The sequence below is a fragment of the Mustela nivalis genome (genome assembly GCF_964662115.1).
Source record: "Mustela nivalis genome assembly, chromosome: 7".
NCBI lineage: Eukaryota > Metazoa > Chordata > Mammalia > Carnivora > Mustelidae > Mustela > Mustela nivalis.
In genome coordinates this window covers 72,784,895-72,807,575 of record NC_139026.1, presented here as the reverse complement: position 1 = coordinate 72,807,575, position 22,681 = coordinate 72,784,895, and the positions used below count along the sequence as shown (strand labels likewise).

The window sequence follows — 22,681 nt, the reverse complement described above, 5'->3', positions numbered from 1 at the left end:
GTTGCCTTTTTCCTCAGGGGTTTCCTCCCTCATTTTCTTTGGCCTGCAATTATTGCCTCAGTTTACCTTTAGAATAAGTGAAGCTATATCACTGGCCTTTTCCCACAGGATTCTGAAACTCTTAGTAATGTGTGAACATTGTTTCAAAGGTGTTAACAATGTCTCCATTATAGGTGAGCAGAATAGCTAGGGTGTTTGACCCTTTCCTAATGGTAGGTACTTTCGGGTCCCTTATACTTTGTATAAAGATATATTAATACTCTAACTGAACTTTAATAGGCCAAAAAATTCCAATTGTGTTAGTTGTATACACTGTTATGAATTACTATTATGCATTAAACTATTTAGAAAATATAATTTATATTCCATAATTTTTAATCAGTCTTCCAACCTTGATTTTTCTTCTTTTGCCTCAGTCACTACCCACCATTGATAAGCATTTGTATTCTTAATTACTGCTCTTTCATTTTTAGCAAGCTATTAAATTGTGAAAAGAAAAAAGCCTGTAGCATTTCTCACCATCACATTTATTAAGACCGGCTCAGGACTGCATAAGGGGAGAATTATATTTCCTATGCAAGCAGGTGGGTATGTAGGATTGTAAAAAGAGAGCCTCAGTGAACGAATCCCTATGAGTAGGAACAGATCATTATAACAGATGATGTGGGCAGACATCCCACTGACATTTAGTACAGCTTAACACAGCCAGAATGGAATAAAACTTAATAGTGGTCAAGGTGGAGAGAAGGGACAAGTAGTAATAAAATAAGTGCAGCACATCCTGAGGTGATTTTCTGTTTCTCCTTTAGGTTAAAGCAGCATCAGAAGGAAAAAAGTCTCATAAGTCTGATAGTTACCTGAATAGACAGTGACACTGGAGGAAGACATCTATCTAACTATGCATACCTTTCCTTGATAAGTTTTTTCCTTTATAATTTCAACAAGCGAGTTACAATGCTTGCCCTATTGTCAAAATGGTTGTGACTAAAGAAAAAAAGAATTAAAATTTCTTCAACATGTCATTAGCATCTTTAAAATATTTTAAAATGACATATCAAGCTCAAGATATTCTCATTTTTAAATCTCTATGCAAATAAATCAATAAAAGGAATAAATAATAAATGTGTGTTTACAGAGTTGAGATTTTAAATAAAAGTCATATGAAAACTTTAGCGTATTATCACTTCTTAATGCTACTGAAGTCACTAACCAGAATAAGTAAAAAAGAAAAAAAAAAAAAAAAGAACCAGGTTAATTATTTTGGGATATACACATTCCTTAGGATTTCTAGAATATTTTCAGTGAAAATACATAAAAAATTCAGGAATTAGTCTTGTATGTAGGCATTTCAGTTTCATTCTGAAGCTGTAAAATGCTTAAAGATATCTTAATCTTTACATCTAGAAAAAGAGATTGGACAAACAGGTTCAACATCTTAGGGTCCATAATTTCAAGGACTTGGCAGAATTATATCACAGAAGGTTAATCTAAATTGAACTGTGATGGTTGCAAAATATAGTGTTTTCACAAGCCACATTTAATCCTTTCACCTTTTCCTGTGAAACCTCAAACAATTTTGAATTCTCCAAATCTGTCTTCATTTTCCAGGTATTGTGTTATTGCCTATTTGTCTCAAAAACCTCAGAAGACATTAAACTTAGCGTTAGCTCGAGAGTTTTAAAAAATATTTCTTTTCTATTTTCCTTTAGCAAGTTTCAAAATGAAGAGAACCAAATATGAAAGAGAAAGAATGAGAGGAAAAATGGCTGTTAAATAAAAATGTAGGAAGGAGATGGGCCAAAAGGGAATGCTAACTCCATGTGGCTCTGCATACGGTACTAAGAAGCTTAGAGAAGAATAACTCTATTCTATTTTAGAAAAACAGAATCCTGAGGATTTAATCAGATAAAGATGGAACAATGAGGATAGGACCATATCTTAGCATCAGAAGCCATTAATAATCTTCACAAAGTGGTCTAAGTGATAGCATTCGTGCATTTGAGAACTCCCGTACTCTTCGTAATTCCCGTAATCCTGATCTGCTTCAATTTAAAAATAACCAGAGAATGTCCACTGATTGGCTTTATCATTACTTTTTTCCTGTGATAGACCCATATAATGCTAACCTGTGATTAAGAATGTAGACAAGAAAATCATTAGATACCTGAATTGTTTCACCACGTGGATAAGCAGATTTACCAGATGAATTAAAACCTAATTGCTCCACCACTCAAAGTGGGATTTTATTTACACGTATGAACGTTGTATCCTATAGTGGCTAAGGAAGAGATAAAATAATATATAATAGTGATAATACTGTGAGAAAGGAGATTCACAAGATGCTTTAAGAAGTGAGACTCTCCCATGGTTAAAAAGATTATTAGCATTTTCATGCTACCAGGGTACTAAATCTTTTTAAAGCATGTATTTACAAAAGAATCTGATGGATATTTATGTCTCTACTGTGCTCTTTCTCCTAAATCCTGTTAAGATGATCTGTTGTCTAGGTCTGAGTCTGTGTCAGGAGCCTGGGAATAACTGGGGAGAAAACAACTGGATAAGAGCACAAAAAGACAAAGATATGGGGTAGCAGAAGACCTGTTAAAGAGAAGGCAGTTTAAAATAATGATGTGTTGATGGAAGTATTTGTAGACCTCAAGATTGTGCTTGTAATGCATTTAAGAGCAGTAGCCTTTTTTAATCACAAAAGAAACTTCACTCAGTGTCTCCAGGGATAAAGACTTTAGAGAAAAATCTTGCTTTCCTGTTGTCTTACATGAATAAAGCATTTGGTAAAGGATGAAACAGGAAAAGAGTGTTTTAAAACAATAGGGCACTGCAAGATAAAGATTTCAATAAATGGGAGAATAGGAGAATATCAAATACCCTAAATGGGGAGGCTGGGGAATGTGCATCATTTTAGAGTGGAAGGAAAAAAATCAATTGCATGATGGGAAAATATTTTCCCCTGCCAGAATCTTCATCTTCTATTGTTTAAAACATCTAGAAATTAAGAGGTTCCTTAAAATATTTTGTTTTCCTTTGAAAGGTCCTCAGCTCTTTATCAAGAACACTTCTCTTGGAAGAGCAGATCAGACATTATTTTCACACTAGAACATCGTTTTTGTTTTTCCTTATTTAGTTTAGACTCTAATGATATGACATTATAAATTTTTATCTAAAATGGATCAAGCAGGGATACTAGCTCATTGTAAAAATAATCATTAAAAACAGGAACTATTTTAAACCAATAAAATATATGTTTAAAAAGTTTTGTATATATGCCTCCTGAAATGATATACTGACAATTTTAGTGAATCCAATGTGATTAACATTTCCTAATTGTTCTATCCTAAGTGATGTGTCATTTACAATTTCTATGGAAACATTCAAATATTGTTCCAAATTTCTATAGCAAAAGATTTAATATCTGTTTCAAATTCCAGATAAAGTAACAAACTCAATTTGATGGGCTCTGCAGAATTACTGCTCATATTGTTTTCAGGAGTGCTTATGATCTTGATTTATTTGATATAATTAACCAGGGCTAAGAGACTAGGGTCTACATCTAATTACTTATGGGAATTTGGCATAGCTTTTATTATTTCTGGACCATATCCTCTTCTACCAAAGAAGAAAAGGTTGGACCAAGTTAGCTCTAAAGTCTATTTTTTATATTAATTATTTTATTGATCACAGAGTTCTAATTCAATACTATTCAAAGTGTCGGTCTGTGATGAGGTCAGGAGCTTACACAAGGTTGTAATCCACCAAACCGCTTCTTTCGTCAAGGAAGTATTGCAGTGAAAAAGCATGTCAGCTGAATTAAAGTGGGGTTAGCAAGCTCCTTATCTTATTAAAGACTTCAGCAGTTCAAAAACTGGTCTGAGGGCCCAACTGTCCTAATACATTCTTTTTCCTGCTCACTCAAATGATTATCTTCAAGCATACCCAAAAGTTTTTACAATAATGCAAACATCAGTAGTCTTCAGTCTAACAGCAATTAAGAAGAGTGAAATAATTTGCAGGTTTCATAAATATACCCCTTAACCACACAGTTGGTTGTTCCTTTAATAATTAAGAGACTTACATTAAGAGACTTGTGACTCCCAAGACACAAGCTCAAGCCAAAGAACCTTGAATTAACTACAGCTATGGTTCTTGTGACTGTATCTAAAACTGACCCTAATCAAACCAAAACAAACAAACAAAAACCCAAGTGTCTTTATAAGTTTTCAAACTGAAACAAGTTATTTAAATAGACAACATGGCATTCACAGGAGACGTAAAATCGTTGGGCATATTTCTCCTATTAAGATCCAGAGAATACAGAAGGACAAGTAATCAGTGTGAATAGACAGATAAAACATTTAAAATATGAATGTCCTAGAAAATTTGGAGCAGGATATATACATGCACTGAATATACAAGCCTAATAACGGAGTACAAAAAAAATCTGTCATTTTCAGAAGTTTCTATTTGTGGAAATTATAGCCCAGTGAATCTATATATTCTTTCATTAACACGGTCTCAAAATTTAAGAGAAGAAACATACCCCTATCTTATTTTATTATATAATTATGCTCTTTAAGTCAGATATAATAGAATATTTTAAACATATGTTTTAAGTATTCAATATTTACCCAAGAAAAGAAGAGGGGGAACGAAAATTGGGATTCTTTCTCAGGGTAAAAATTACTATCTATATAAAGTGGATGACATTTTCATTGTTCAGGTGCTTCTAAGCATCCATTTGGTCAAAGGCAGCTGCTCATATAAATAACGGTGGAGCTCTGTAGTTACGCGTTTTTAAAAATTTGGATGTTTCACACGAAGGGCAAATTTTATCAGAAGACGTGTAAATTATTTATCCATTGATTCGTCTTGCAAATATTGACCCCTAACTACAACGCTGTCTCCTTCCCCCTTTTGCAGCTATTTGCTTGCTGAATAATTTTTGTCTCTCTTCATACACATATACCACATTTCTATATACATTACTTCATTTTAAATGTCTTGTAGTGCTTCTGAGTCTGACTGATGTAAGATGTTATTTTGAACATGCCAAAGCATCTAAACGGCCCCGGTCTTTTCTTTTCAGCCTGCATTCCTTGATAAGTGGCAGAGCTTCCCACTTATCAGTCACTCAAAGTGACTGTAGCTGTCAGTTGTGTACAAAGCGCAATCAGTTTGGAAGCGGAGACACCAGCATTTTTCTTCTCAGCTTGAAGCAAACACGTTTTGACTGCTAGTCATTCAATTTTAAAGCATCTTCAATTAGGGGCGGATGAAGATATAAAGAAAACACATCCTAAACACCTCCACCAGGCAACAGAAAAATTTTATTGTTATCTCTTGATTTACCTCATGGCAGCACCATCTCTCCTCTTCTCCTGGCTGCGTGACACGGCTCCTCATGGCTACACACACTCTATCATGGAAAGACCGCAATCATACAGTATACTAACGCTCTGTGAAACCTCTGCCGGAGCCTGTTTGTGGTTTCTTCCGTTCTCTGCGCCACTTGCCTCACCCCACAAAAATTCAAATAATGTATTTTTTTTAAGAGTTTATTTATTTATTTGTCAGAGAGAGAGATGAGCGAGAGTGAGCACAGGCAGACGGAATGGCAGGCTGAGGCAGAGGAGAGGCAGAGGAGAAGCAGGCTCCCTGCTGAGCAAGGAGCCAGATGTGGGACTCGATCCCAGGATGCTGGGATCATGACCTGAGCGGAAGGCAGCTGCCTAACCAACTGAGCCACCCAGGCGTCCCTCAAATAATGTATTTTTAAAATGAAAACAAAATGATCTTTTAGATTCACTTGGCTTAAGAGTGGACAACTTTTTATTCAACAAAAACAAGAAATCCAGTTGCCTGATGAGAATAAAGAGGAGGAGACTTAGCTAGAGAAGGAACTCTGAGAGAAAGAAAATAAAATTAGAAGGGTAAAGGAAATGACCAGGGACTCTATCAGATGGTCAAGCAGCAGGTGTAAACACAGATATTGGCAAAGTAGTGAAAGGAATCCAGAGGTAGACAGGGAGTAAAAACATGTATTCATAATGAGATAGTGGTTGTGGTAGAAGGAAAAAAATTACATATTTTGGCAATGATCAGAAAAATGAAGGGAAGCAATGGTTCAAAAGACGAATAGAAACCCGAGTACACACATGCATATACATACACACTCACAGTTTATACACCTATGGTAATATAAACCTCTACTGTAATACGTGTATGATATCAAAATTTAGCTCATTACTTTACCTCTTTTAGTAAACATATGTGCATGCTATGAAAGTTCATCAGTTCACCTCTTCTCATTTCCTATTTAGGTATAACAAGATTGTTGACATCAGATAATTCTTTTTATAGATACTTATTGAATTCCCCCGTTTATAAAAGAGCACTCTCTTACTTGGTTTATTATGGAAAGCAAAACTGAATTACTTTTTTAAAAAACCCTGCCACATTTGCCAGTTTAATAGGTTTAACTCAGTTTGATAAGATCAATTACTCTTATTTTCTTGGGATTATCTGAATTAAATCACTCATTGCAACTCTAATAAGGAGAGAGAGAAAGATGATGCCTTTTAAGTTTACATAGTACTCAACTGTCAGGATCTCAAATTCTTTCTCGCTCTCTCTCGCTCTCTCTCTCTCACACACACACACACACACACATTCCTCAGTTCCACTGTCTATAAAATGGAGATAATGTCATAACCTATCTGAATTCTTGTGATAATTATATGAAATGGCCTCTGCAAAGTGCCAGGTACTTAATGAGCAATGGACTGCCCCTTCTCACCAGTATAATACAAAGTACAAAATGATTTTGCAGACCGTATATAGCACTAGGAAATGCTGGTTATTTTTGATTGTTATAAACATCTATTCCAACCCCCTGAGAAAAGTATCATCCTACCTATTAATACATATACTACAGAGTGAGTATACATATACTACAGAGTGCCCACATTTTATTCATTCATCTATTCAATAAATATTTTTAAGTTCTTATTATATGTCAAGAACTATTACATGTACTTTGGGTACAGCAGTGAGCAAAACAGATCAAATCTTCGATTCCACAGAACTTATTGCCAGGTGTGTATTGTGGTAGCAGATGGTGCACAGCATATAGGTACATATGAGGGAGTGATAAGGGCTCTGAAGAAAAGTAAGCAGGACAAGTGATCACAGATGACTAAGGGATACAAGGATTATCTCAGATTGAGTTGTCTGAGATGCCCTGTCCCCGCACCCAAGAAGGACCTGGATGAAATGAGGGTCTGAGTTATGCGATCACCTAAAGAAAGCATTCCAGGCCATGAGAAAGACAAATAAAAAAATGTACTGATGCTAGAGCATTTCTGGCATATTCCATGAAACCAGGAAGGACAGGTTTCTAGGGCAGAAGGAATGAGACAGACAGTTCGAGAGGTTGGCATTCAAGTACAGCCCAATAGACTAACATAAGGAGAGTGAATTTATTTTAAATGACACGATTTTGAGCATGGTTACAGCATAATTAAATTTAAAAGATCACACTAGAAGCTATGTGAAATGTCTACTTACAGAGATAACAGAGGAAGTTGGATTACCAGCGTGATGAGGCGGCTGCTATAGGAGCCTCGGTGAGAAATGATGGTGAGTAATGGTAAGAGAAGTTGGTCAGTTGATAGATTGAGGATAAAAACCAATGCTGATGGATTAGTTGTGAGGTATCAAAGAATGAACGGATTTAAGGATATTTCCTCGGTTTTGGTGACAGCAACTAGGCATATGGTCTCATACTCATAGTTGGATAAACTGGGAAATAATGAGTTTTGGAAACACAATTAAAGGTTCTGCTTTCAAAATGTGAAATTCGGTGCTTACTAGTTATGTATTTAAATAAGCTGAGTAGGCAGTTGCATATTTGACTCTGAGGTTTAAGAGAGAGATCAAGGATGGAAAGATACATTTTCAAGTATTATCTTTAAAATAGTACTTAAAAAGATTAGATGACCTCACTTAAGTAGTAAGTCGGATGATGGAGAATTATAGCAAGTTAGCTTTTGAAGGATGTGGAAGAAGCCACCAAAAGAGACTGAGGATGGAGAATAGAGAGCTTTTTGGTTTTTGCTTTTTTTTTTTTTTTTTTTTTTTGCCTTTTTTTCCCCTAAAGCAGATTGTGGTCTTTTGGAGGCCAACTGAAGAGTGTTACACAAAAGTGGGAGTAATCAACTTTATCAAATGCTGCCCTGTGACCGAGAATTTACCACTTCTAGAATACTCGTTGCAGAAGAAGCCTTTCTAGCTTTTCTGTTTGCTTCTCCTTCAAGGGAAAACTAGCTTCATAAAGGTATCTTCAATGTTCTATTTGCATTCCTTTCTTATTTTATTTGACTGCTAGTCTTTTTTTTTTTTCTAAAGAAAAACAGAGGGGCCCCCCCACACAGAAATAAACTAAAAAGTCAGGTTCTTTTTGTCAATAAGTTAAATAAAAACTTATCAGCTTTTTGAAATGTCAATTAGAGAAAGACCATTATATGATTTCACTCATATGTGGAATGTAAGAAAGAAAACAGAGGATCATAGGGGAAGGGAAGGGGAAATAAAATAAGACGAAATCAGAGAGGAGACAAACCATGAGACTCTTTTTTTTTTCCAATACTTTTTTCTTTTTTAAAGATTTTATTTATTTATTTGACAGACAGAGATCACAAGTAGGCAGAGAGGAGGCAGAGAGAGAGGGGGAAGCAGGCTCCCCGCCAAGCAGAGAGCCCAACGCAGGGCTCTATCCCAGGACCCTGGGATCATGAACTGAGCCGAAGGCAGAGGCTTTAACCCGCTGAGCCACCCAGGTGCCCCCATAACTCTTAATCATAGGAAACAAAGTGAGGTTTGCTGAACGGGAGGTAGGTAGGGGGATGGGGTAACTGGGTGATGGACATTAAGGAGGGCACTTGATGTAATGAGCACTGGATGTTACACACAATTAATGAATCATGGAATTCTAATACTTAAACTAATGACACACTATATGTTAATTAATTGAATTTAAAAAATAAAATTTTAAAAAACTTACCAGCTTTTGAGTAGGAATTAGTCCTCCAATTAGAGAACTGAACCAAATTTGCCATGTGCTAGGAGTGCCTGGAATATAAGTCTTGACTCATGATGTAACTACTCTACATAGAATAATTAATTTTATGTTAACACTGTTAATTTCATTGGCATCTAATTTTTTTTTCCTATTTGTCAACTCTATTAAAAAGCAGGAGATAGAAATTCTAAAGGCTTTGCGAGCAACTCCCTGCTACAGCAATTATTTTGCCGCATTAATGAATGTGTAAACTAAGGTAAAGTAAAATAGATTCATTTTAGGCAACATATTGACTTTTGGCCTATATTTCCATCTGTTGTTGTTAACTTGCTTGGTTTAGTTTTGTTTCCCACTATTTGATAATTACATTCCCAGGGTTTTATCTAAGCCCTGATGGGCCTGTTTTGTTAACTGATAAGATATGGAGTACAGAGCAGTAAGAAACAGTGTTCAACTTTTTCCACAGGTAATGTTGTTTGGGAAAAGGTTGTAAAGTCATGGGAAAGACTGTTGTCAGTCTGCTTTCTGGGCCAGTCTCAGTGATCCCATAATGGCCATACTGGATCAAATGAACCCGGACTTCACTTCAGAAATCATACTGTGAAGATTAGAGTAAGAAGCACACATACGTGGCACAGAAATAAGATAGAAAAAGGAAAACAATAAGGAGGCTTATTTGAGATTCCACATAAAGGATGAGGAAAAAAACATCTCCTTCCATGAAATGCATTGTTTGTTTTTAGTGAAAAGCCCAAGTCAGGATGAATGCATTCCAGAACCAGATTACAGCTGCCAAAAGCTGTTGTTAAAATTACCTCAGCATAGTTGTCAAATACAGTGACTTAAACTAGGGTCTCAGTAATGATATTAAAGAGTTTAAAATATCAGGGTCAGAGTTTAAAATTCTACATAAATATAAACTCGTATTATTTGATTAATCTATCAAAAAGAGAAAAAGGATGGTGATATTCCCCATATCTGTGTTCCTTGGAAACACCAAGGAAACTAGAAAATACACATTTACAAATCTTAGAACTGTGAAGTTTGGTTTAGGAGCGTCAAGCTGTTCCTTTTTGCCATAACTCATTGCCTTTACAAGGACTCCTTCATTCCCACATACTGGTTACTGTGTCTTGAATATGGAAAAATAAATTAAAGAATAATAAATAAATAAATATTTTAGAGAGAAAGAAAGAAAGAGAGACAGAGGGAGGGAGAGAGGGAAAGAAGGAAGGACGGGAGGAAAGAACGATTTTTTAAAATGATGTCCTGACTTCTACCTCAGGGTGACAGACTGATTGTGTGCATTTATTGCATTCTTTCCTGAGATACCGTTAAAATGACAAAAATGGACAAATTTAAAATCCTGTATCACATAAAGCAGTAAAGAATAAAAGATTTACACAGGCGAGAAATTTGAGTAGAGTCTGGAAGATGGAATTTGTTGACTGTTAACTCAAAGCATGTGAAACAAACTAGAGTATACCTGAAAGGAGTTAGGCAGAAATGGGGATTGAGTTGCCCTCAGAACCACCAGAAACTCTTGGGACTTGACAGTCCTTACGAGAGAGAACAGGAGTAAGACCTGGTTTGCAAACAGTCGTATTAGTTGAAATGGCTCCATCAGTTCACCCCTATCTCAGCTACGTCACACTCCCTCAACAGAAATTGAAGAGTCTGGGAAAATTTAAGATAGTTAGCATGAACACTGGAATTCCAGAACAAAGACTTCTGTATCCAGACATGTAATATACGGCCAGCGTCTTGTTCTCACTAAAGCAGTGCTCCCTGTTGATAAACCTCATTCATAGTCACAGCTCCCAATCTAGTTTTTCTTATATTGCTCTTAAATCCGATTGGATAACTAATAAATTTTTAAAATTTGAGCGGAACTTTAAGCTGAAAGAGAAACATCAAGATAAACCAGCAGGTGAAAAATGGAGGAAAAGAAGATTTAAGAAAATGAGAATTTAACTTTTTAAAAACACTCTCAAGTTTCAATTCAATGAGAAGTGACAAGAACAGAATTAAACAAGAATAGGATAACCTGAAAACAGAATTATCAGGGAGCAAGAGGAAGTTTATGGGAATTAAAAGGGTTATTTCTCAAATAAAGATTCAATTAAACAGTTCAGAAGATAAATTTCAGGCAATCTCCTAGGAAGAAGAATCAAGAGAGAGAAGCAAAAATATGAACAAGAAACATATTTATTAGTTCAGAAAAATAAAATATCTGTGTTGCAGGAGATGCAGAAAGAACTGGAAAATAAGGAGATAAAATGGGCAAAGAAAAAAAACCAAGAGAATTTTTCAGAGCAAAAAACCCACAACTCTTTAGACTAAAGATCTGTGGAATTTACAAAATAATAAATGAAAAATATCTGTATACATTTTAGTAAAATGTCACAGTAACTAGAAAATACTAAAAAAATTCAGAAAGGAAGAATATTGGTCACCACCACCACCAAAAGTCAGATCAATATCATATTTCTTGCCGATGTTAGAAGATGATGAATCAATGGATTTGAAATATAAGGAAAATGATCTCGAGCTTAGAATTTCATTGGCAGCCAAACAATCAAGTAGAGAGCTTAAATAGAATATTATTACATATACATATATTTAGAACGTTTTTATCCCAGACACTTTATATCCTGCAACCCACACTGCTCCTTTTCTTTCAGGAAGTTTCTTGATGTGGTTCTAGAACAAAATAAGGAGCTGAACCAAGGAGGACAATATAGGAAACAGGGATTCCAACTCTGGAGAATTATAAATGGACATCCCAGAATGTTGGCGGGACCAACTGATCTAAATGAAAGCAGGGCAGATGGCTAGGAAGCAGGTATCAAGAAAAGTGGGGTTCTGGAGATTTGATTTATTCTTGAGAATTTATGAAGTTATAAGGCAAATCACATGAGTAACAAGAGCAGGAAAGAAAAAGAAAAGAAAAGGCAATCGGAAAGCACAAAACCACACAAAAAGGAAATAAGGAATATCCCTTTAAAACTCTCCAAAAAACAAAACATGGATTTGTATTTTAATGTAAGCACTTTTTTTTTTTTAATTTTCAACTTTCAAGATTAATCATCAGGTAAAGCACAACAGATATGTGTGTCTCCATACATACACAAACACATGTAGTATGATGTATTTCCAGCAGATATACAGGTAACAGAACTTGGCAACTGGGGATAAGAGAACAAGGGAATCCATCGTCATCCGACAAGGCAAGTGTGAAGAGACTATTTATAATTGACTGAAAAAGAAAAAAGGTGTAAGTAAACTATTTAAAGCTTAGAAGAACCTACCGGAAGAATTTAAATGACTTATGTAACTACACTGTAAGGTGACGGAGGGAAATAAGGAGAGGGTGCCAGGATGTAGATAGAAGAATTCAGCCAATCTTCATTTCTAAGTTAATGATATTTAGAGATGAAGAGTCAGAAATGGCATTATTATTTTATTCTTATATACAGAAATAAATACTAAGAATGTATTAAAAATGAAAACTCAAAGATTTTAAAGTGGCTCCTTCTGAGTAAAAGGACTGGGCACAGTACACAGAGGAGCACCTAGAGGATTTAGCTCTGGACAGATGCTTTCCCTACTCTCTTGTACACTTAGCCATGTGACATGTTTTATATCAGTAAAAATTAAACTACATATGCATATTAATTAACCTGTACCTTTCCCTCTGGAGACAGGCTTATCTAGACAGTGAAATACTATGAATGACTAAAATTCCATCATTAGGTAATTGCCAGGAGATGTACAAAAATGCTTAAAGGATTTTAAAGTGGCTCTCTGAATAAAAGGACAGAGAGCTGCAGGTAGCACCCCTGATCTCCTAGGGAAGTCACCTATCTTCTCAAATGGATCTTCTACTTCCATAAAGTACAAGAAAGAGCAGGAAGTCACCCTTCAAGCTACTTCTTTGTATCTCCGTATTTTCTCCTCCAGTACTCTATCTGAAAGCCTGGAACTGTATCCTGTCCAGTTGTGGTACATTTTATCGCCTACAGCAAAACATTAGTCAGAGCTCAAGGAGTTAATGCATTTCCTTCTCGGGTTGAAATGCTACCTTAATTGCATGGTGTTTATTCTTGGCATTTCCAGTCTCCTAAAGAGACAAGGTTACTTTGCAATCTCTTTGTCCTCATGTAGTGTGTGGAGTCTTGTTGAGGGGGGTAAAATGCTTCCAACTTACCACACTCAGAGAAAGAAATCATAAATCAGCAGGTCAGTCAGGTACTATTATTTCACCTTTCACGTTATTATGTTTTCAATACAATATTTCAATGGATTTTGTTCTGCATAATAATTTATCAAGAATTACCAAAACTCTTAATGAGCTCAGAGAACTTCAGCTCCAATAAAATGAAACCTTTATCACAAATTGGTTGAGCCCATGACTGCAACTTAATCATTCAATTGTATATAAGTCAAGTTGTATTTTTATTTTGTAGGAATAAGTTCCTAGGGAAAGAAAACTCATTTTAAAACTTCGGGCCATTAAGCCTTAAATGGTAGAATGTCGGTGAAATAAAAATGAACTGGGCCAAGACTTGGGAAACTTGGAAGCCAGCCATTGTTCTACAAGTAACAACTTCTGTGACATTGGGAAAATCTTCTAACCTTACTTGGTTTCAGTTTACAAATGTCAAAATGAGAGATAGGTCTAAATAAAGGCTTTCTAAAAATCCCCTGTAGTTCTAAAATCATATGAATTGTTGGAACACTGAACTTACAGTTTTCAGTGACTACTGCCATGTGGATTATATTCCTTTTTTCCTAGAAATTCTCCTCTTGCTGGCAATACTCATTAAATTGCTCATCATCAGAAATACAGAAGAAATAAGATTTTCTCTCCTAATGACCTAGACAAAAATTTTCAGCATTGTGTGCTCACTACATGTCAAGTATGATTCCATTTAATCCTCAAACTAACCCAGTGTCAGTTATTAAAATCCCATTTAATGGCTGAAAATAATGAAACCAGAGGGATTAAGCAATTTTCCTAAGATCACACAGCAGATGATGCGTGAACATGCAGAGACTGAATTCAGGTATGTCTAATTCCAGAGAACTCGCTCTCTATCTTTAGTTGTAATCATTCAACACAATTGAAACCGTATTTCATACAGTTAAAATTGGTCCTATACCACCTGAAAAGTCAAGTTCTTCCCTATATTCCATGGAATGTACACTAGCCAGTTAAGAATACAAAAGAACAGTGATGTGTCCTTTGCTCTACCCTTAGCTCCAGACAGAACCAGTGACCCAAAGCTATTACTCGTCTTGCAAATATATGCCTTATGAGTTGGAAACAATGACAGGGGATTGTTAAATACCAAATCTTTACCACCAAGAGAACACAACAAACAACAAACAATTGGAAAAATTTGTCAGAAGGAAGAATGCAACAGATTTGTGGAATCTCTTAAGAAAATTCAAACTGAACTTTCCATATGGGAATCATGACAAATACACATTTTAAAAGAAGTAAAACATCTTTAAAATTTCCCTAAAAATAACTGAAGTGGATTTCATACTAGAGCATGTTATTGGACTGATCCTATTAGATGCTAATAAGAACCTGAAATTCCAATAAGTATTACTGAAAAAGGGTAATAAAAAAAAAATTAAAACTAGGACATGCTTCCCCCACTCACTCCCATAGCTATAGAAACCCTGTCCCATACAAAGCTTCAAGATAAAAGGGAACTTGAGTCTCTAGGGACATTCAGTTTGTTGCCATAATGGAAGCTGAGTAGAGGTCACTCATTCATTTACTTTAAAAGGTTTTGGTAACAGTGAATGAGGTCAAGATGAACCATTGGTTTAGGATCATTATTGGAAACATAAACCACCTAGCAATCCCCATTAGAAACAGGTTGATTTAATGTAAAAAGGAGATTAGTCAAAAAATAAAATTGCTAAAAGATGGGCACTATAGCATAAGCAAAAGATTAAAGAAAAAAAAGGTTATCTTTTAAAAAATCTAAAGGTATTTTCCTCTGAAATATTTATAAATTTCACCTCACATTTAATGCACATTAAGAGTTAGCTAAGTACAGTAAGCAAGAATGCAAAAATATTCTTTTTTAAAGGACATTAAAGAAAAATATTAAAGGAAAACTGTTGAATGGGAGAAAAAGAAGACAAACTTCTTGTTAAAATTGAGTCTTGTAAAGAAACTGACAAGTTCTTGGGGGAAGATGAGATATTTTCTGGTATTATGACATGATTTTATTTGTAAAATTAACTGATTTCTGATTTACAAAGAAGAAGAAAAACTTGTGTTATTTCTTCTTTTATTCCTAATGAGTTAGTGAACCAATGTAGAAGGAGACTATAACTCTACATAAAGTCGTTACAAAGAAGAAATGTAGATTCAGTTTTAATCCAATTAGAATCATGCAATTAAAGTTAAGTTTGCTTTTTAAAGAGAGAAAGGCAGTTTGTAAAGAATTGATCTTGAGTGATTGAGTAAAAAACTGGTGAATTTGCTAATTCTTATGGCATTTTCTCTTTGAATATATAACTAAAGAGTAAAACCTACTATCATTTTATTCATCTGTAGTTGAAAGAAGATAGAAATAAAGGCCAAGAGAAATTTTAAGTAACTTGGGTCATTAGAATATAAATGTTTATGTACACACATACAAGCACAAGCCTGTTCATACACTTTTAAATCAAATGACATATACTTTAAATGTAGTAAAGATGTCTAAATTAACCTCCCCTTTAAAGAGATCTCAGTAAAAGAATGAGGGAAATGTTGGGGAACATCATCCTCCTGTCATTTAATAACCCAGCATCAAGTGTGAAAATCTGTCCTGCTCTCTTACCTTGTCAGTCTAACCCATCTAGCAGATCTGTCTACCATTTCCCAACATTCGGACCAAGTGTGTATTTTTATTTGAAACTAAAAGCTTAAAGTCAGCCTTAATTGTGGGTCTAGTAACACTGCAGTCAACTATTCTACCAATAAAGGAAATGGAATGCATTCTTTTCTAAAGCTCAAAGAGACAATGGTATAAAATGTAAGAAAATGCAATCAGGATGAACAATATAAGTTTGTATGTTTATTTCTACAAGGTCTTTAAGCTTCATATTCAAGAAAGATAAAGGACATAGATCAAATTCAAAATATACTAGGTAAGTAATTCCAGTTACCAAGTGAATTTATTTTATTGTAAATCCTCATGTAAGCATTGATTTTGTGTGCATTGACAAAAATAAGTTTTATAATACTGTTTGTTATAAATTTGATTTGCCTTCTACCATGGCAGATTTGATTTTTATCCTTCTTCCTTTTCAGGTGCTGCCACAGGAAAGGAGGAAGTGGAAAGAAGAAAAAGGAGAGAAAACATTCTCAAAAAGTAATGTGGCAAGGATTTCCATGAGCAAAAAAAAAAATAAATAAAAATTAGACCTGTTCCACATTTTTAACCTTCTATTTCTATACATTTCTCTATAGTGGTTCTTCCCATAACTGTTTGAACAATATCTCAATGGACTAATTTAAATATATTGTGACTTTTGTAACTATTAAGTACTTGTAACACTGCCCCAAATTAACAATTTATAAAGTATATTTTAGAAGAATGCTTTTAGTTAATGAATATACTAGAAGGTGTGTAAATGAATTCTTTACAGATTGACAGTCTTGCTCAGTACTTAATTTTTGCTTGAAACATTTCCTACTTCTCAGATTAAATACCTATATCTATATATGTGCTTTATTATCTTTGGTTTTCAATAATTAAAAACATTTTAAATGTAGATAACCTGGTACCATCAATTAAGACTTTATTCAAATTCAACATACTTAGACTGAACATGAAATTCAACAAACAGTTTTTGTACTTTTTTAAAAGTAGGTTCCATGCCAAGTGTAGAGCCCAACACAGGGCTCAAGCCCACAATGGTGAGATCAAGACCTGAGCCTAAATCAAGAGTCCAATGCTCAACTGATTGAGCCACCCAGGTGCCCACCAATGAACAGTTTTAAACCACTAAACTGAATAACCACATTAGGATTTGATGCTTGTAATTATAGTGAAGGAAGGCAAAGAATCCTGGTTGAATCATCTTAATGATGTTTCTTTGTTTCCCCAAAGCTATGTATGACTAGCCCACTAAAATGTCGGTGGACCAAGAATGATTGGGCTATATAACTCACGGTAAAGAAATTAAGTAACCCTGACCAAATTAGGTAAAATGGGATAAATTCTGCTGGCAATGAAGTGTAAACATGATTAAATACACAAATGAAATAATGGAGACATGTTTGCTTCTGTCATTCATGATATTTACACTTAAAAAATATGCTGGATTCCCAAGATAGAATTTCAAAAGAAGGACAAATTTTTCCTCTCAAACATCTGCTCTGAGAAGACGATGTTACGTAGGGTGGATTCATAGCTCTACTAATTAGATTCCTTTTCTTGCTGGTAATGGCAAGTATGTATTGAGTACCTGCTGTGTGCCTTGATACCCCATCCACGATTTCATTAAGTCCTCATAAATACTCTTATGAAATAGGTTCTTTTGGAAAGGGAATTTGCAGAAGGGAAAAATTTTTGTCAAAATTCATGCAAGTGGTGAGGACAGGACAACCCTGCCAATCTACTTTTTCCTTTTATTACCAATATAGCTGCTTTCTTCCATCTTCACTGATGTTCCCCAGCATCACATATTTCCATTTAAGCAAAAGAGGCAGGTTATGGAGCTCTGGCTCTTGGTCTCTCCAGGCAACATGAAGGGTGAAGTTCTACTTGAACACCAAATCATTACCTTCCCTAACCTCAACCCTTCTCACTTGTGGCTCTTGAACATAGAGTAAAACATTCTCTCTACCACTATTCTCTAACAAAACTTGCTGTGCCTTTTTGCTTTGGTTCCCCTGTACATCCCTCACTGAGATCACTCAGAGTCACATTTTAAACATTAAAGAACAGAGAAAATGAAACCTTTCTAACATTTCCCGGCAATAATTTCCTTTTGGTAGAGGATGAAAATGACTGTCAGCTTGCTCAGACCGAAGCTTCCTGACAGTAGGGCCTGTGCCAGTCACCATTTGCAAGATTTTCATGGCAGAGGAGGTAACATGACAGAAATTAAGTAAATCCATAGTAATTTTTACTTTGGAGGTTATTCCAGTTTGGTCATCTAAAAATTAGAAACAGTAGATAGATAGATAGATAGATAGATAGATAGATAGATAGATAGATGAGAGATAGATGGAAGATAGATTTTTTTCTAATTGGATATATGCATGAAATGATGATTTCTGACCTGGATCTGTTGCTGAAGCAAATTGATTTTGTGTTGTTGCTGAAGAAGCTGCTGCTGTTGTCTTGCAATCTGTGGAGAAATTGCACATGAAAAATTTAAAAGTATATTGTAGTCCCAGGGGGAAATTACCAATGTTCTCTTGCTCCAAGTTTGATTTGACACTGATTAAGATGATGAAAATAGATGTGCCTGTGCCCCTACAGTACCAGCAATTCATCTGTAAGTAGGATCAAACAAGATATTTAGTTTTCGGAACAGTTTCTTTTGGTCTAAAACAAATGGAGCCTAAGACACTCCAACGGTGGTGATCCAACCCAGTATGAAACACTAGTGTGTCAGAAATCCCTCTTCCTTCCCGGCAATATGTTAAGAAGGTAAGGCCTTTGGCATTTGTAGCTCTTTTCTATAAAAGAAACTACTGCATCAACTTGGGGATGTTGTGACCTGGGAGTTCAGGGTGGTGCAGAGTATTACATTGTGAGAGGCTGTGTTCCTCAGGGAGGTTTCAGTATTTTTGTTTTGTTTTTGCTTCATAAACACTACCCTCATTTCTGCCTTCCACAAACTTCTGAACGGCCAACTCCTCAGTGCACCCCATATGGTTTCTGCTCCCATTCTCCACTAAAATGATTCATAATAAAAGTTGCCCATGTCATTTTTAAACTTTTTTTTAAGGTTTATTTACTTATTTTGGTGGGAGAGAGTGGGGAGACAGGGCAGAGAGAGAGGGAAGGAGAGAATCCCAAACAGACTCCATGCTGAGCACGCAGCCGGACGCAGGGCTTGATCTCATGACCCTGAGATCATGACCTGAGCTGAAATCAAGAGTCAGAGGCTTACCTGACTGAGCTACCCAGGCACCCCTAATTTTTTAAATTCTAACATGTTTTCTAGATTTCACCTTTTGCCCTTTCATCCAAATTCAACATTCAAGTTCTCTCCCTTGATCGTGAACTTTCTTCCTTGGCTTCCATGACAGTACATTTAGCTGGATTTGCTCCACCCTCCGTCTGCTCCTTCTCAGTTACCTTCAACTGCTCTGTCTAGCCATTCAATGTCGTAGTTGTATCCCTAACTCCTGAATGAATGTCCAGTATTTATGAATTTGTTTCTCTAGCCTCTGCCTTTGCTTTCAGCTTCAGACCCATTTTTCTAATGACATTCTCAAAGGAACTTCATATTCAACCAACAAGTTCAAAACTAAACTCAATTAGGGTTATATTCATGCTTTCTTTTTTATCTTAGGGACAGGGTTTTTAAAAATCCATTATTTCAGGGCACCTGGATGGCTCAGAGGGTTAAAGCCTCTGCCTTCAGCTCAGGTCATGATCCCAGGCTCCTGGGATCCTTTAATTTTTCACTCCCCCCCAAAAAATCGGGCTCTTTGCTCAGCAGGGAGCCTGCTTCCTCCTCTCTCTCTGCCTGCCTCTCTGCCTACTTGTGATCTCTGTCTGTCAAATAAATAAATAAAATCTTTTTAAAAGTTTTTAAAAAATTTATACATTATTTTCCCTAAAGAAAAACAGAAAGGAGATGGTAGGAAAAGGAATATCACTCTTTTCCTTAAATGTGGCCCTTTCCTCCCACATATCAATATTTCAGCTGATAATTAAATGTTTTTATCAGCACCTTAAGTATTTCTTAAGAAACTGACCACTTCATAACCCTATGTATTTCCTCCTGTTCCAAGCCACTGTTCACTCTTGCTGTGTTATTTTAATAGTCTACTATTTTTCTTTCTGCTTCTGCCTTTGCTCCCTACAACCTATAATATACAAGAAAGATCTAGAAAGATCCTTTTAAAATATAAGTTGTGTCATTTTATTCATCTTTTCAAAACCTTCTGTCTCACTCAAAGCAGAAGCTGGTGTCCATACGATGCCTGAAAGACCCTGTATGATTTGGCCTCGTGCTATCGCTCTGGTTTCACCTTCTCCTGTTCCTCCCTTTGTTTCTCCACTCTTGCTACTCTCTTCTCGTCTCTTGAAGACACTAAGGATGCTCTTATCTCCCAAGGATGTACCTGCCTCTGGGTCTTTGCACTTCCTTCCCCCTCCATCTGGAACATTTCTATTCCTAGATAACTGATTGCTCACCCTCTCCCCTCCTGCAAGTCTCTATTCGGATGTCACCCTGTCATTGAGGTCCTCCCTGAACACCTGTTTTAAAAGAGCCTATCTCTCTACCTGGCACCATCATCCCCAATTCTCTCCTTTATTTATATCCCTTATCAACATCTACTATATATATATTACTATATATAGTACTCACCTGTTTACTACCTTTTCCTAATTAGAATTCAATACATTGGGGATTTTTGTCTGTTATTTTTTGCCCTATACCAGTAACTAGAATACAACCTGGCATCAAACTGGTGATCAACAGATATTTATTGAACGAAAAAAATGTAGAATGGAGCTCAGAGTCCAGTGGAAAGGCTGGTCAATGCACAAGTTCATTAACATCTCTGAGGGCTGTAATGGGAATATTAGAGTCCGCAGAGTAGGGACACCCTACAATAAGTAGGGAGTTTTAGGAGGAGGGTCAGAAGAGCAGTTCTCAAGAGAAGATATACCTAACCTGAATCTTAAGGAATTAGTTATTAAATGCCCTTCAGACATTTCCCTGTGTCCCGATGAAAAGTTCAGTGACCACAAGAGTGGTGATCACTCATGCCAGTACTGCATGGTAGGGAAGATGCAGGGGAGTAAAATAAGCTCTCGAAACCTGACCTGAAGCCTTTCAGAAAGGATCTTCTCTCAGGCTTTGTAGGCATCATTGCTTAGCATCTTTCAACACAGGAGAGAAATTCTGGAAGAACCTAATGATTTCTAAAATTCCAAGGATAATGTCAAAAAGTGAAAAATTCTAGAATCCTTTGATGATATGTGGGGCCAGGATGTGAAAGAAAAGAAAGAAGACTTTGCTCTATTAGTGAATGCTCAGAATTTTTAGGACAAATATGCCCTTAGTCCCACCAAAGTAGTGATTCTATATAAAGAAATATCCCTATCTGACCTACAGTTTCAGAAGCTCCTAGAATTTTCTTGAATTCAGATGTTTGAAAGCATTGAGAGTTATGAACAAGAAAATAGTGTTTTTCTAGACTGTCACAGGTGAGCATTCTGAATTTTTATCATGGGGGTAGAGCAAGAGAAATACAAGCCATATTCAAGAACAGGCCAAATATATCTTTAAGGAAAATGATGAGGTATTTCATTAAACATGAAAGAATCACCTTTCAAGCAGAGACAAACCACCAAGTAGGGAAGAGTAAACTGGAAGGGGGTCTCTTCAAATGTAATATGCATATTTCTTCTTTCAACTCTGCTAGTTTGCATTTTGAAAACTGCTACAAAGATTTTGTAGGGATGTGTGGACACACAAATACCCTTGATTAAATAATGGTCTTCTTCTACTTGGGATGGTGAATGGATAGAGCCCACAATATGGGATGGCAAAAGGGAGTTAGCCCCCAAAAAGATGTACCATATATATATATATATATATATATATATAAATTCACCCTATGACACCCTCTTTCTTCCCTTTGCTACTACTTTTAATAGTTCGTATCCATTGCCTCCATTTTCCTACTACACACTTGTCCATTCTTATACCTCATTTCTACTACTAAAGCTCCAGAGAAGCCAGTCTTAAAAGGCCAACAGTGAGAAACTGGTAGCTTTGTTATTCAGGAATTGAAAGATCCTGGTAGCTTTGTTATTCAGGAATTGTTCATTTTCCTTTCTCTACCAGGTATCTCCCAAAAGTCTACCCTTAGTTCCATTCCATTTTCTAATATCATCATCATTATTCTAATTTAGGGCTCACAAACCTGCCATCCCCTTGCATGAAACACTCTGGTTCCAGATATTAATATGGCTACCTCTTGGATGTCATTTAGATCTGAGCTCAATTGCCAGATCCAACCACCCAATCTAAGAAATATTGCCTTGCCATACCAGTCAATATTTATTAAATAACTCTAATTACATTTCATCAAATAACTTATCACTGTCTAAAATCATTTCATTCATTTCGCTTTTCATTTGTTAATCCCCTCCCTCTTTCCTTTAGAATTTAGGGGATCTATCTTTCTGGTTAATTGATATAGCCTCAGCCATGCCTGGCACATAAGAAGCATTTGATTATTTGTTGAATTAATGAATGAAACTTATCTACCCCTGTGGTTTAAACTACCCTCTTTATGTAAATAAACTAAGAAATTTAGTTCAGCTCTCTTTTCCAAACCGTCAATTGGTATTTTGAGTTGTTTTT

At 35.8% G+C, this 22,681-nt stretch overlaps 1 protein-coding gene across 1 annotated transcript in view; it reads right to left on the bottom strand.

Moving 5' to 3' along the window:
- The window catches only part of SOX5 (SRY-box transcription factor 5), a 404,989-nt gene that overhangs the window by 181,315 nt on the left and 200,993 nt on the right, over positions 1–22,681 (bottom strand). The window contains exons 5-6 of the mRNA XM_082742456.1: positions 21,133–21,158; positions 18,401–18,469 (exon numbers count right to left, since the gene is read on the bottom strand). Coding sequence (XP_082598582.1) covers positions 18,401–18,469; positions 21,133–21,158 — 95 coding nt within the window. The remainder of the gene's footprint in view (positions 1–18,400; positions 18,470–21,132; positions 21,159–22,681) is intronic.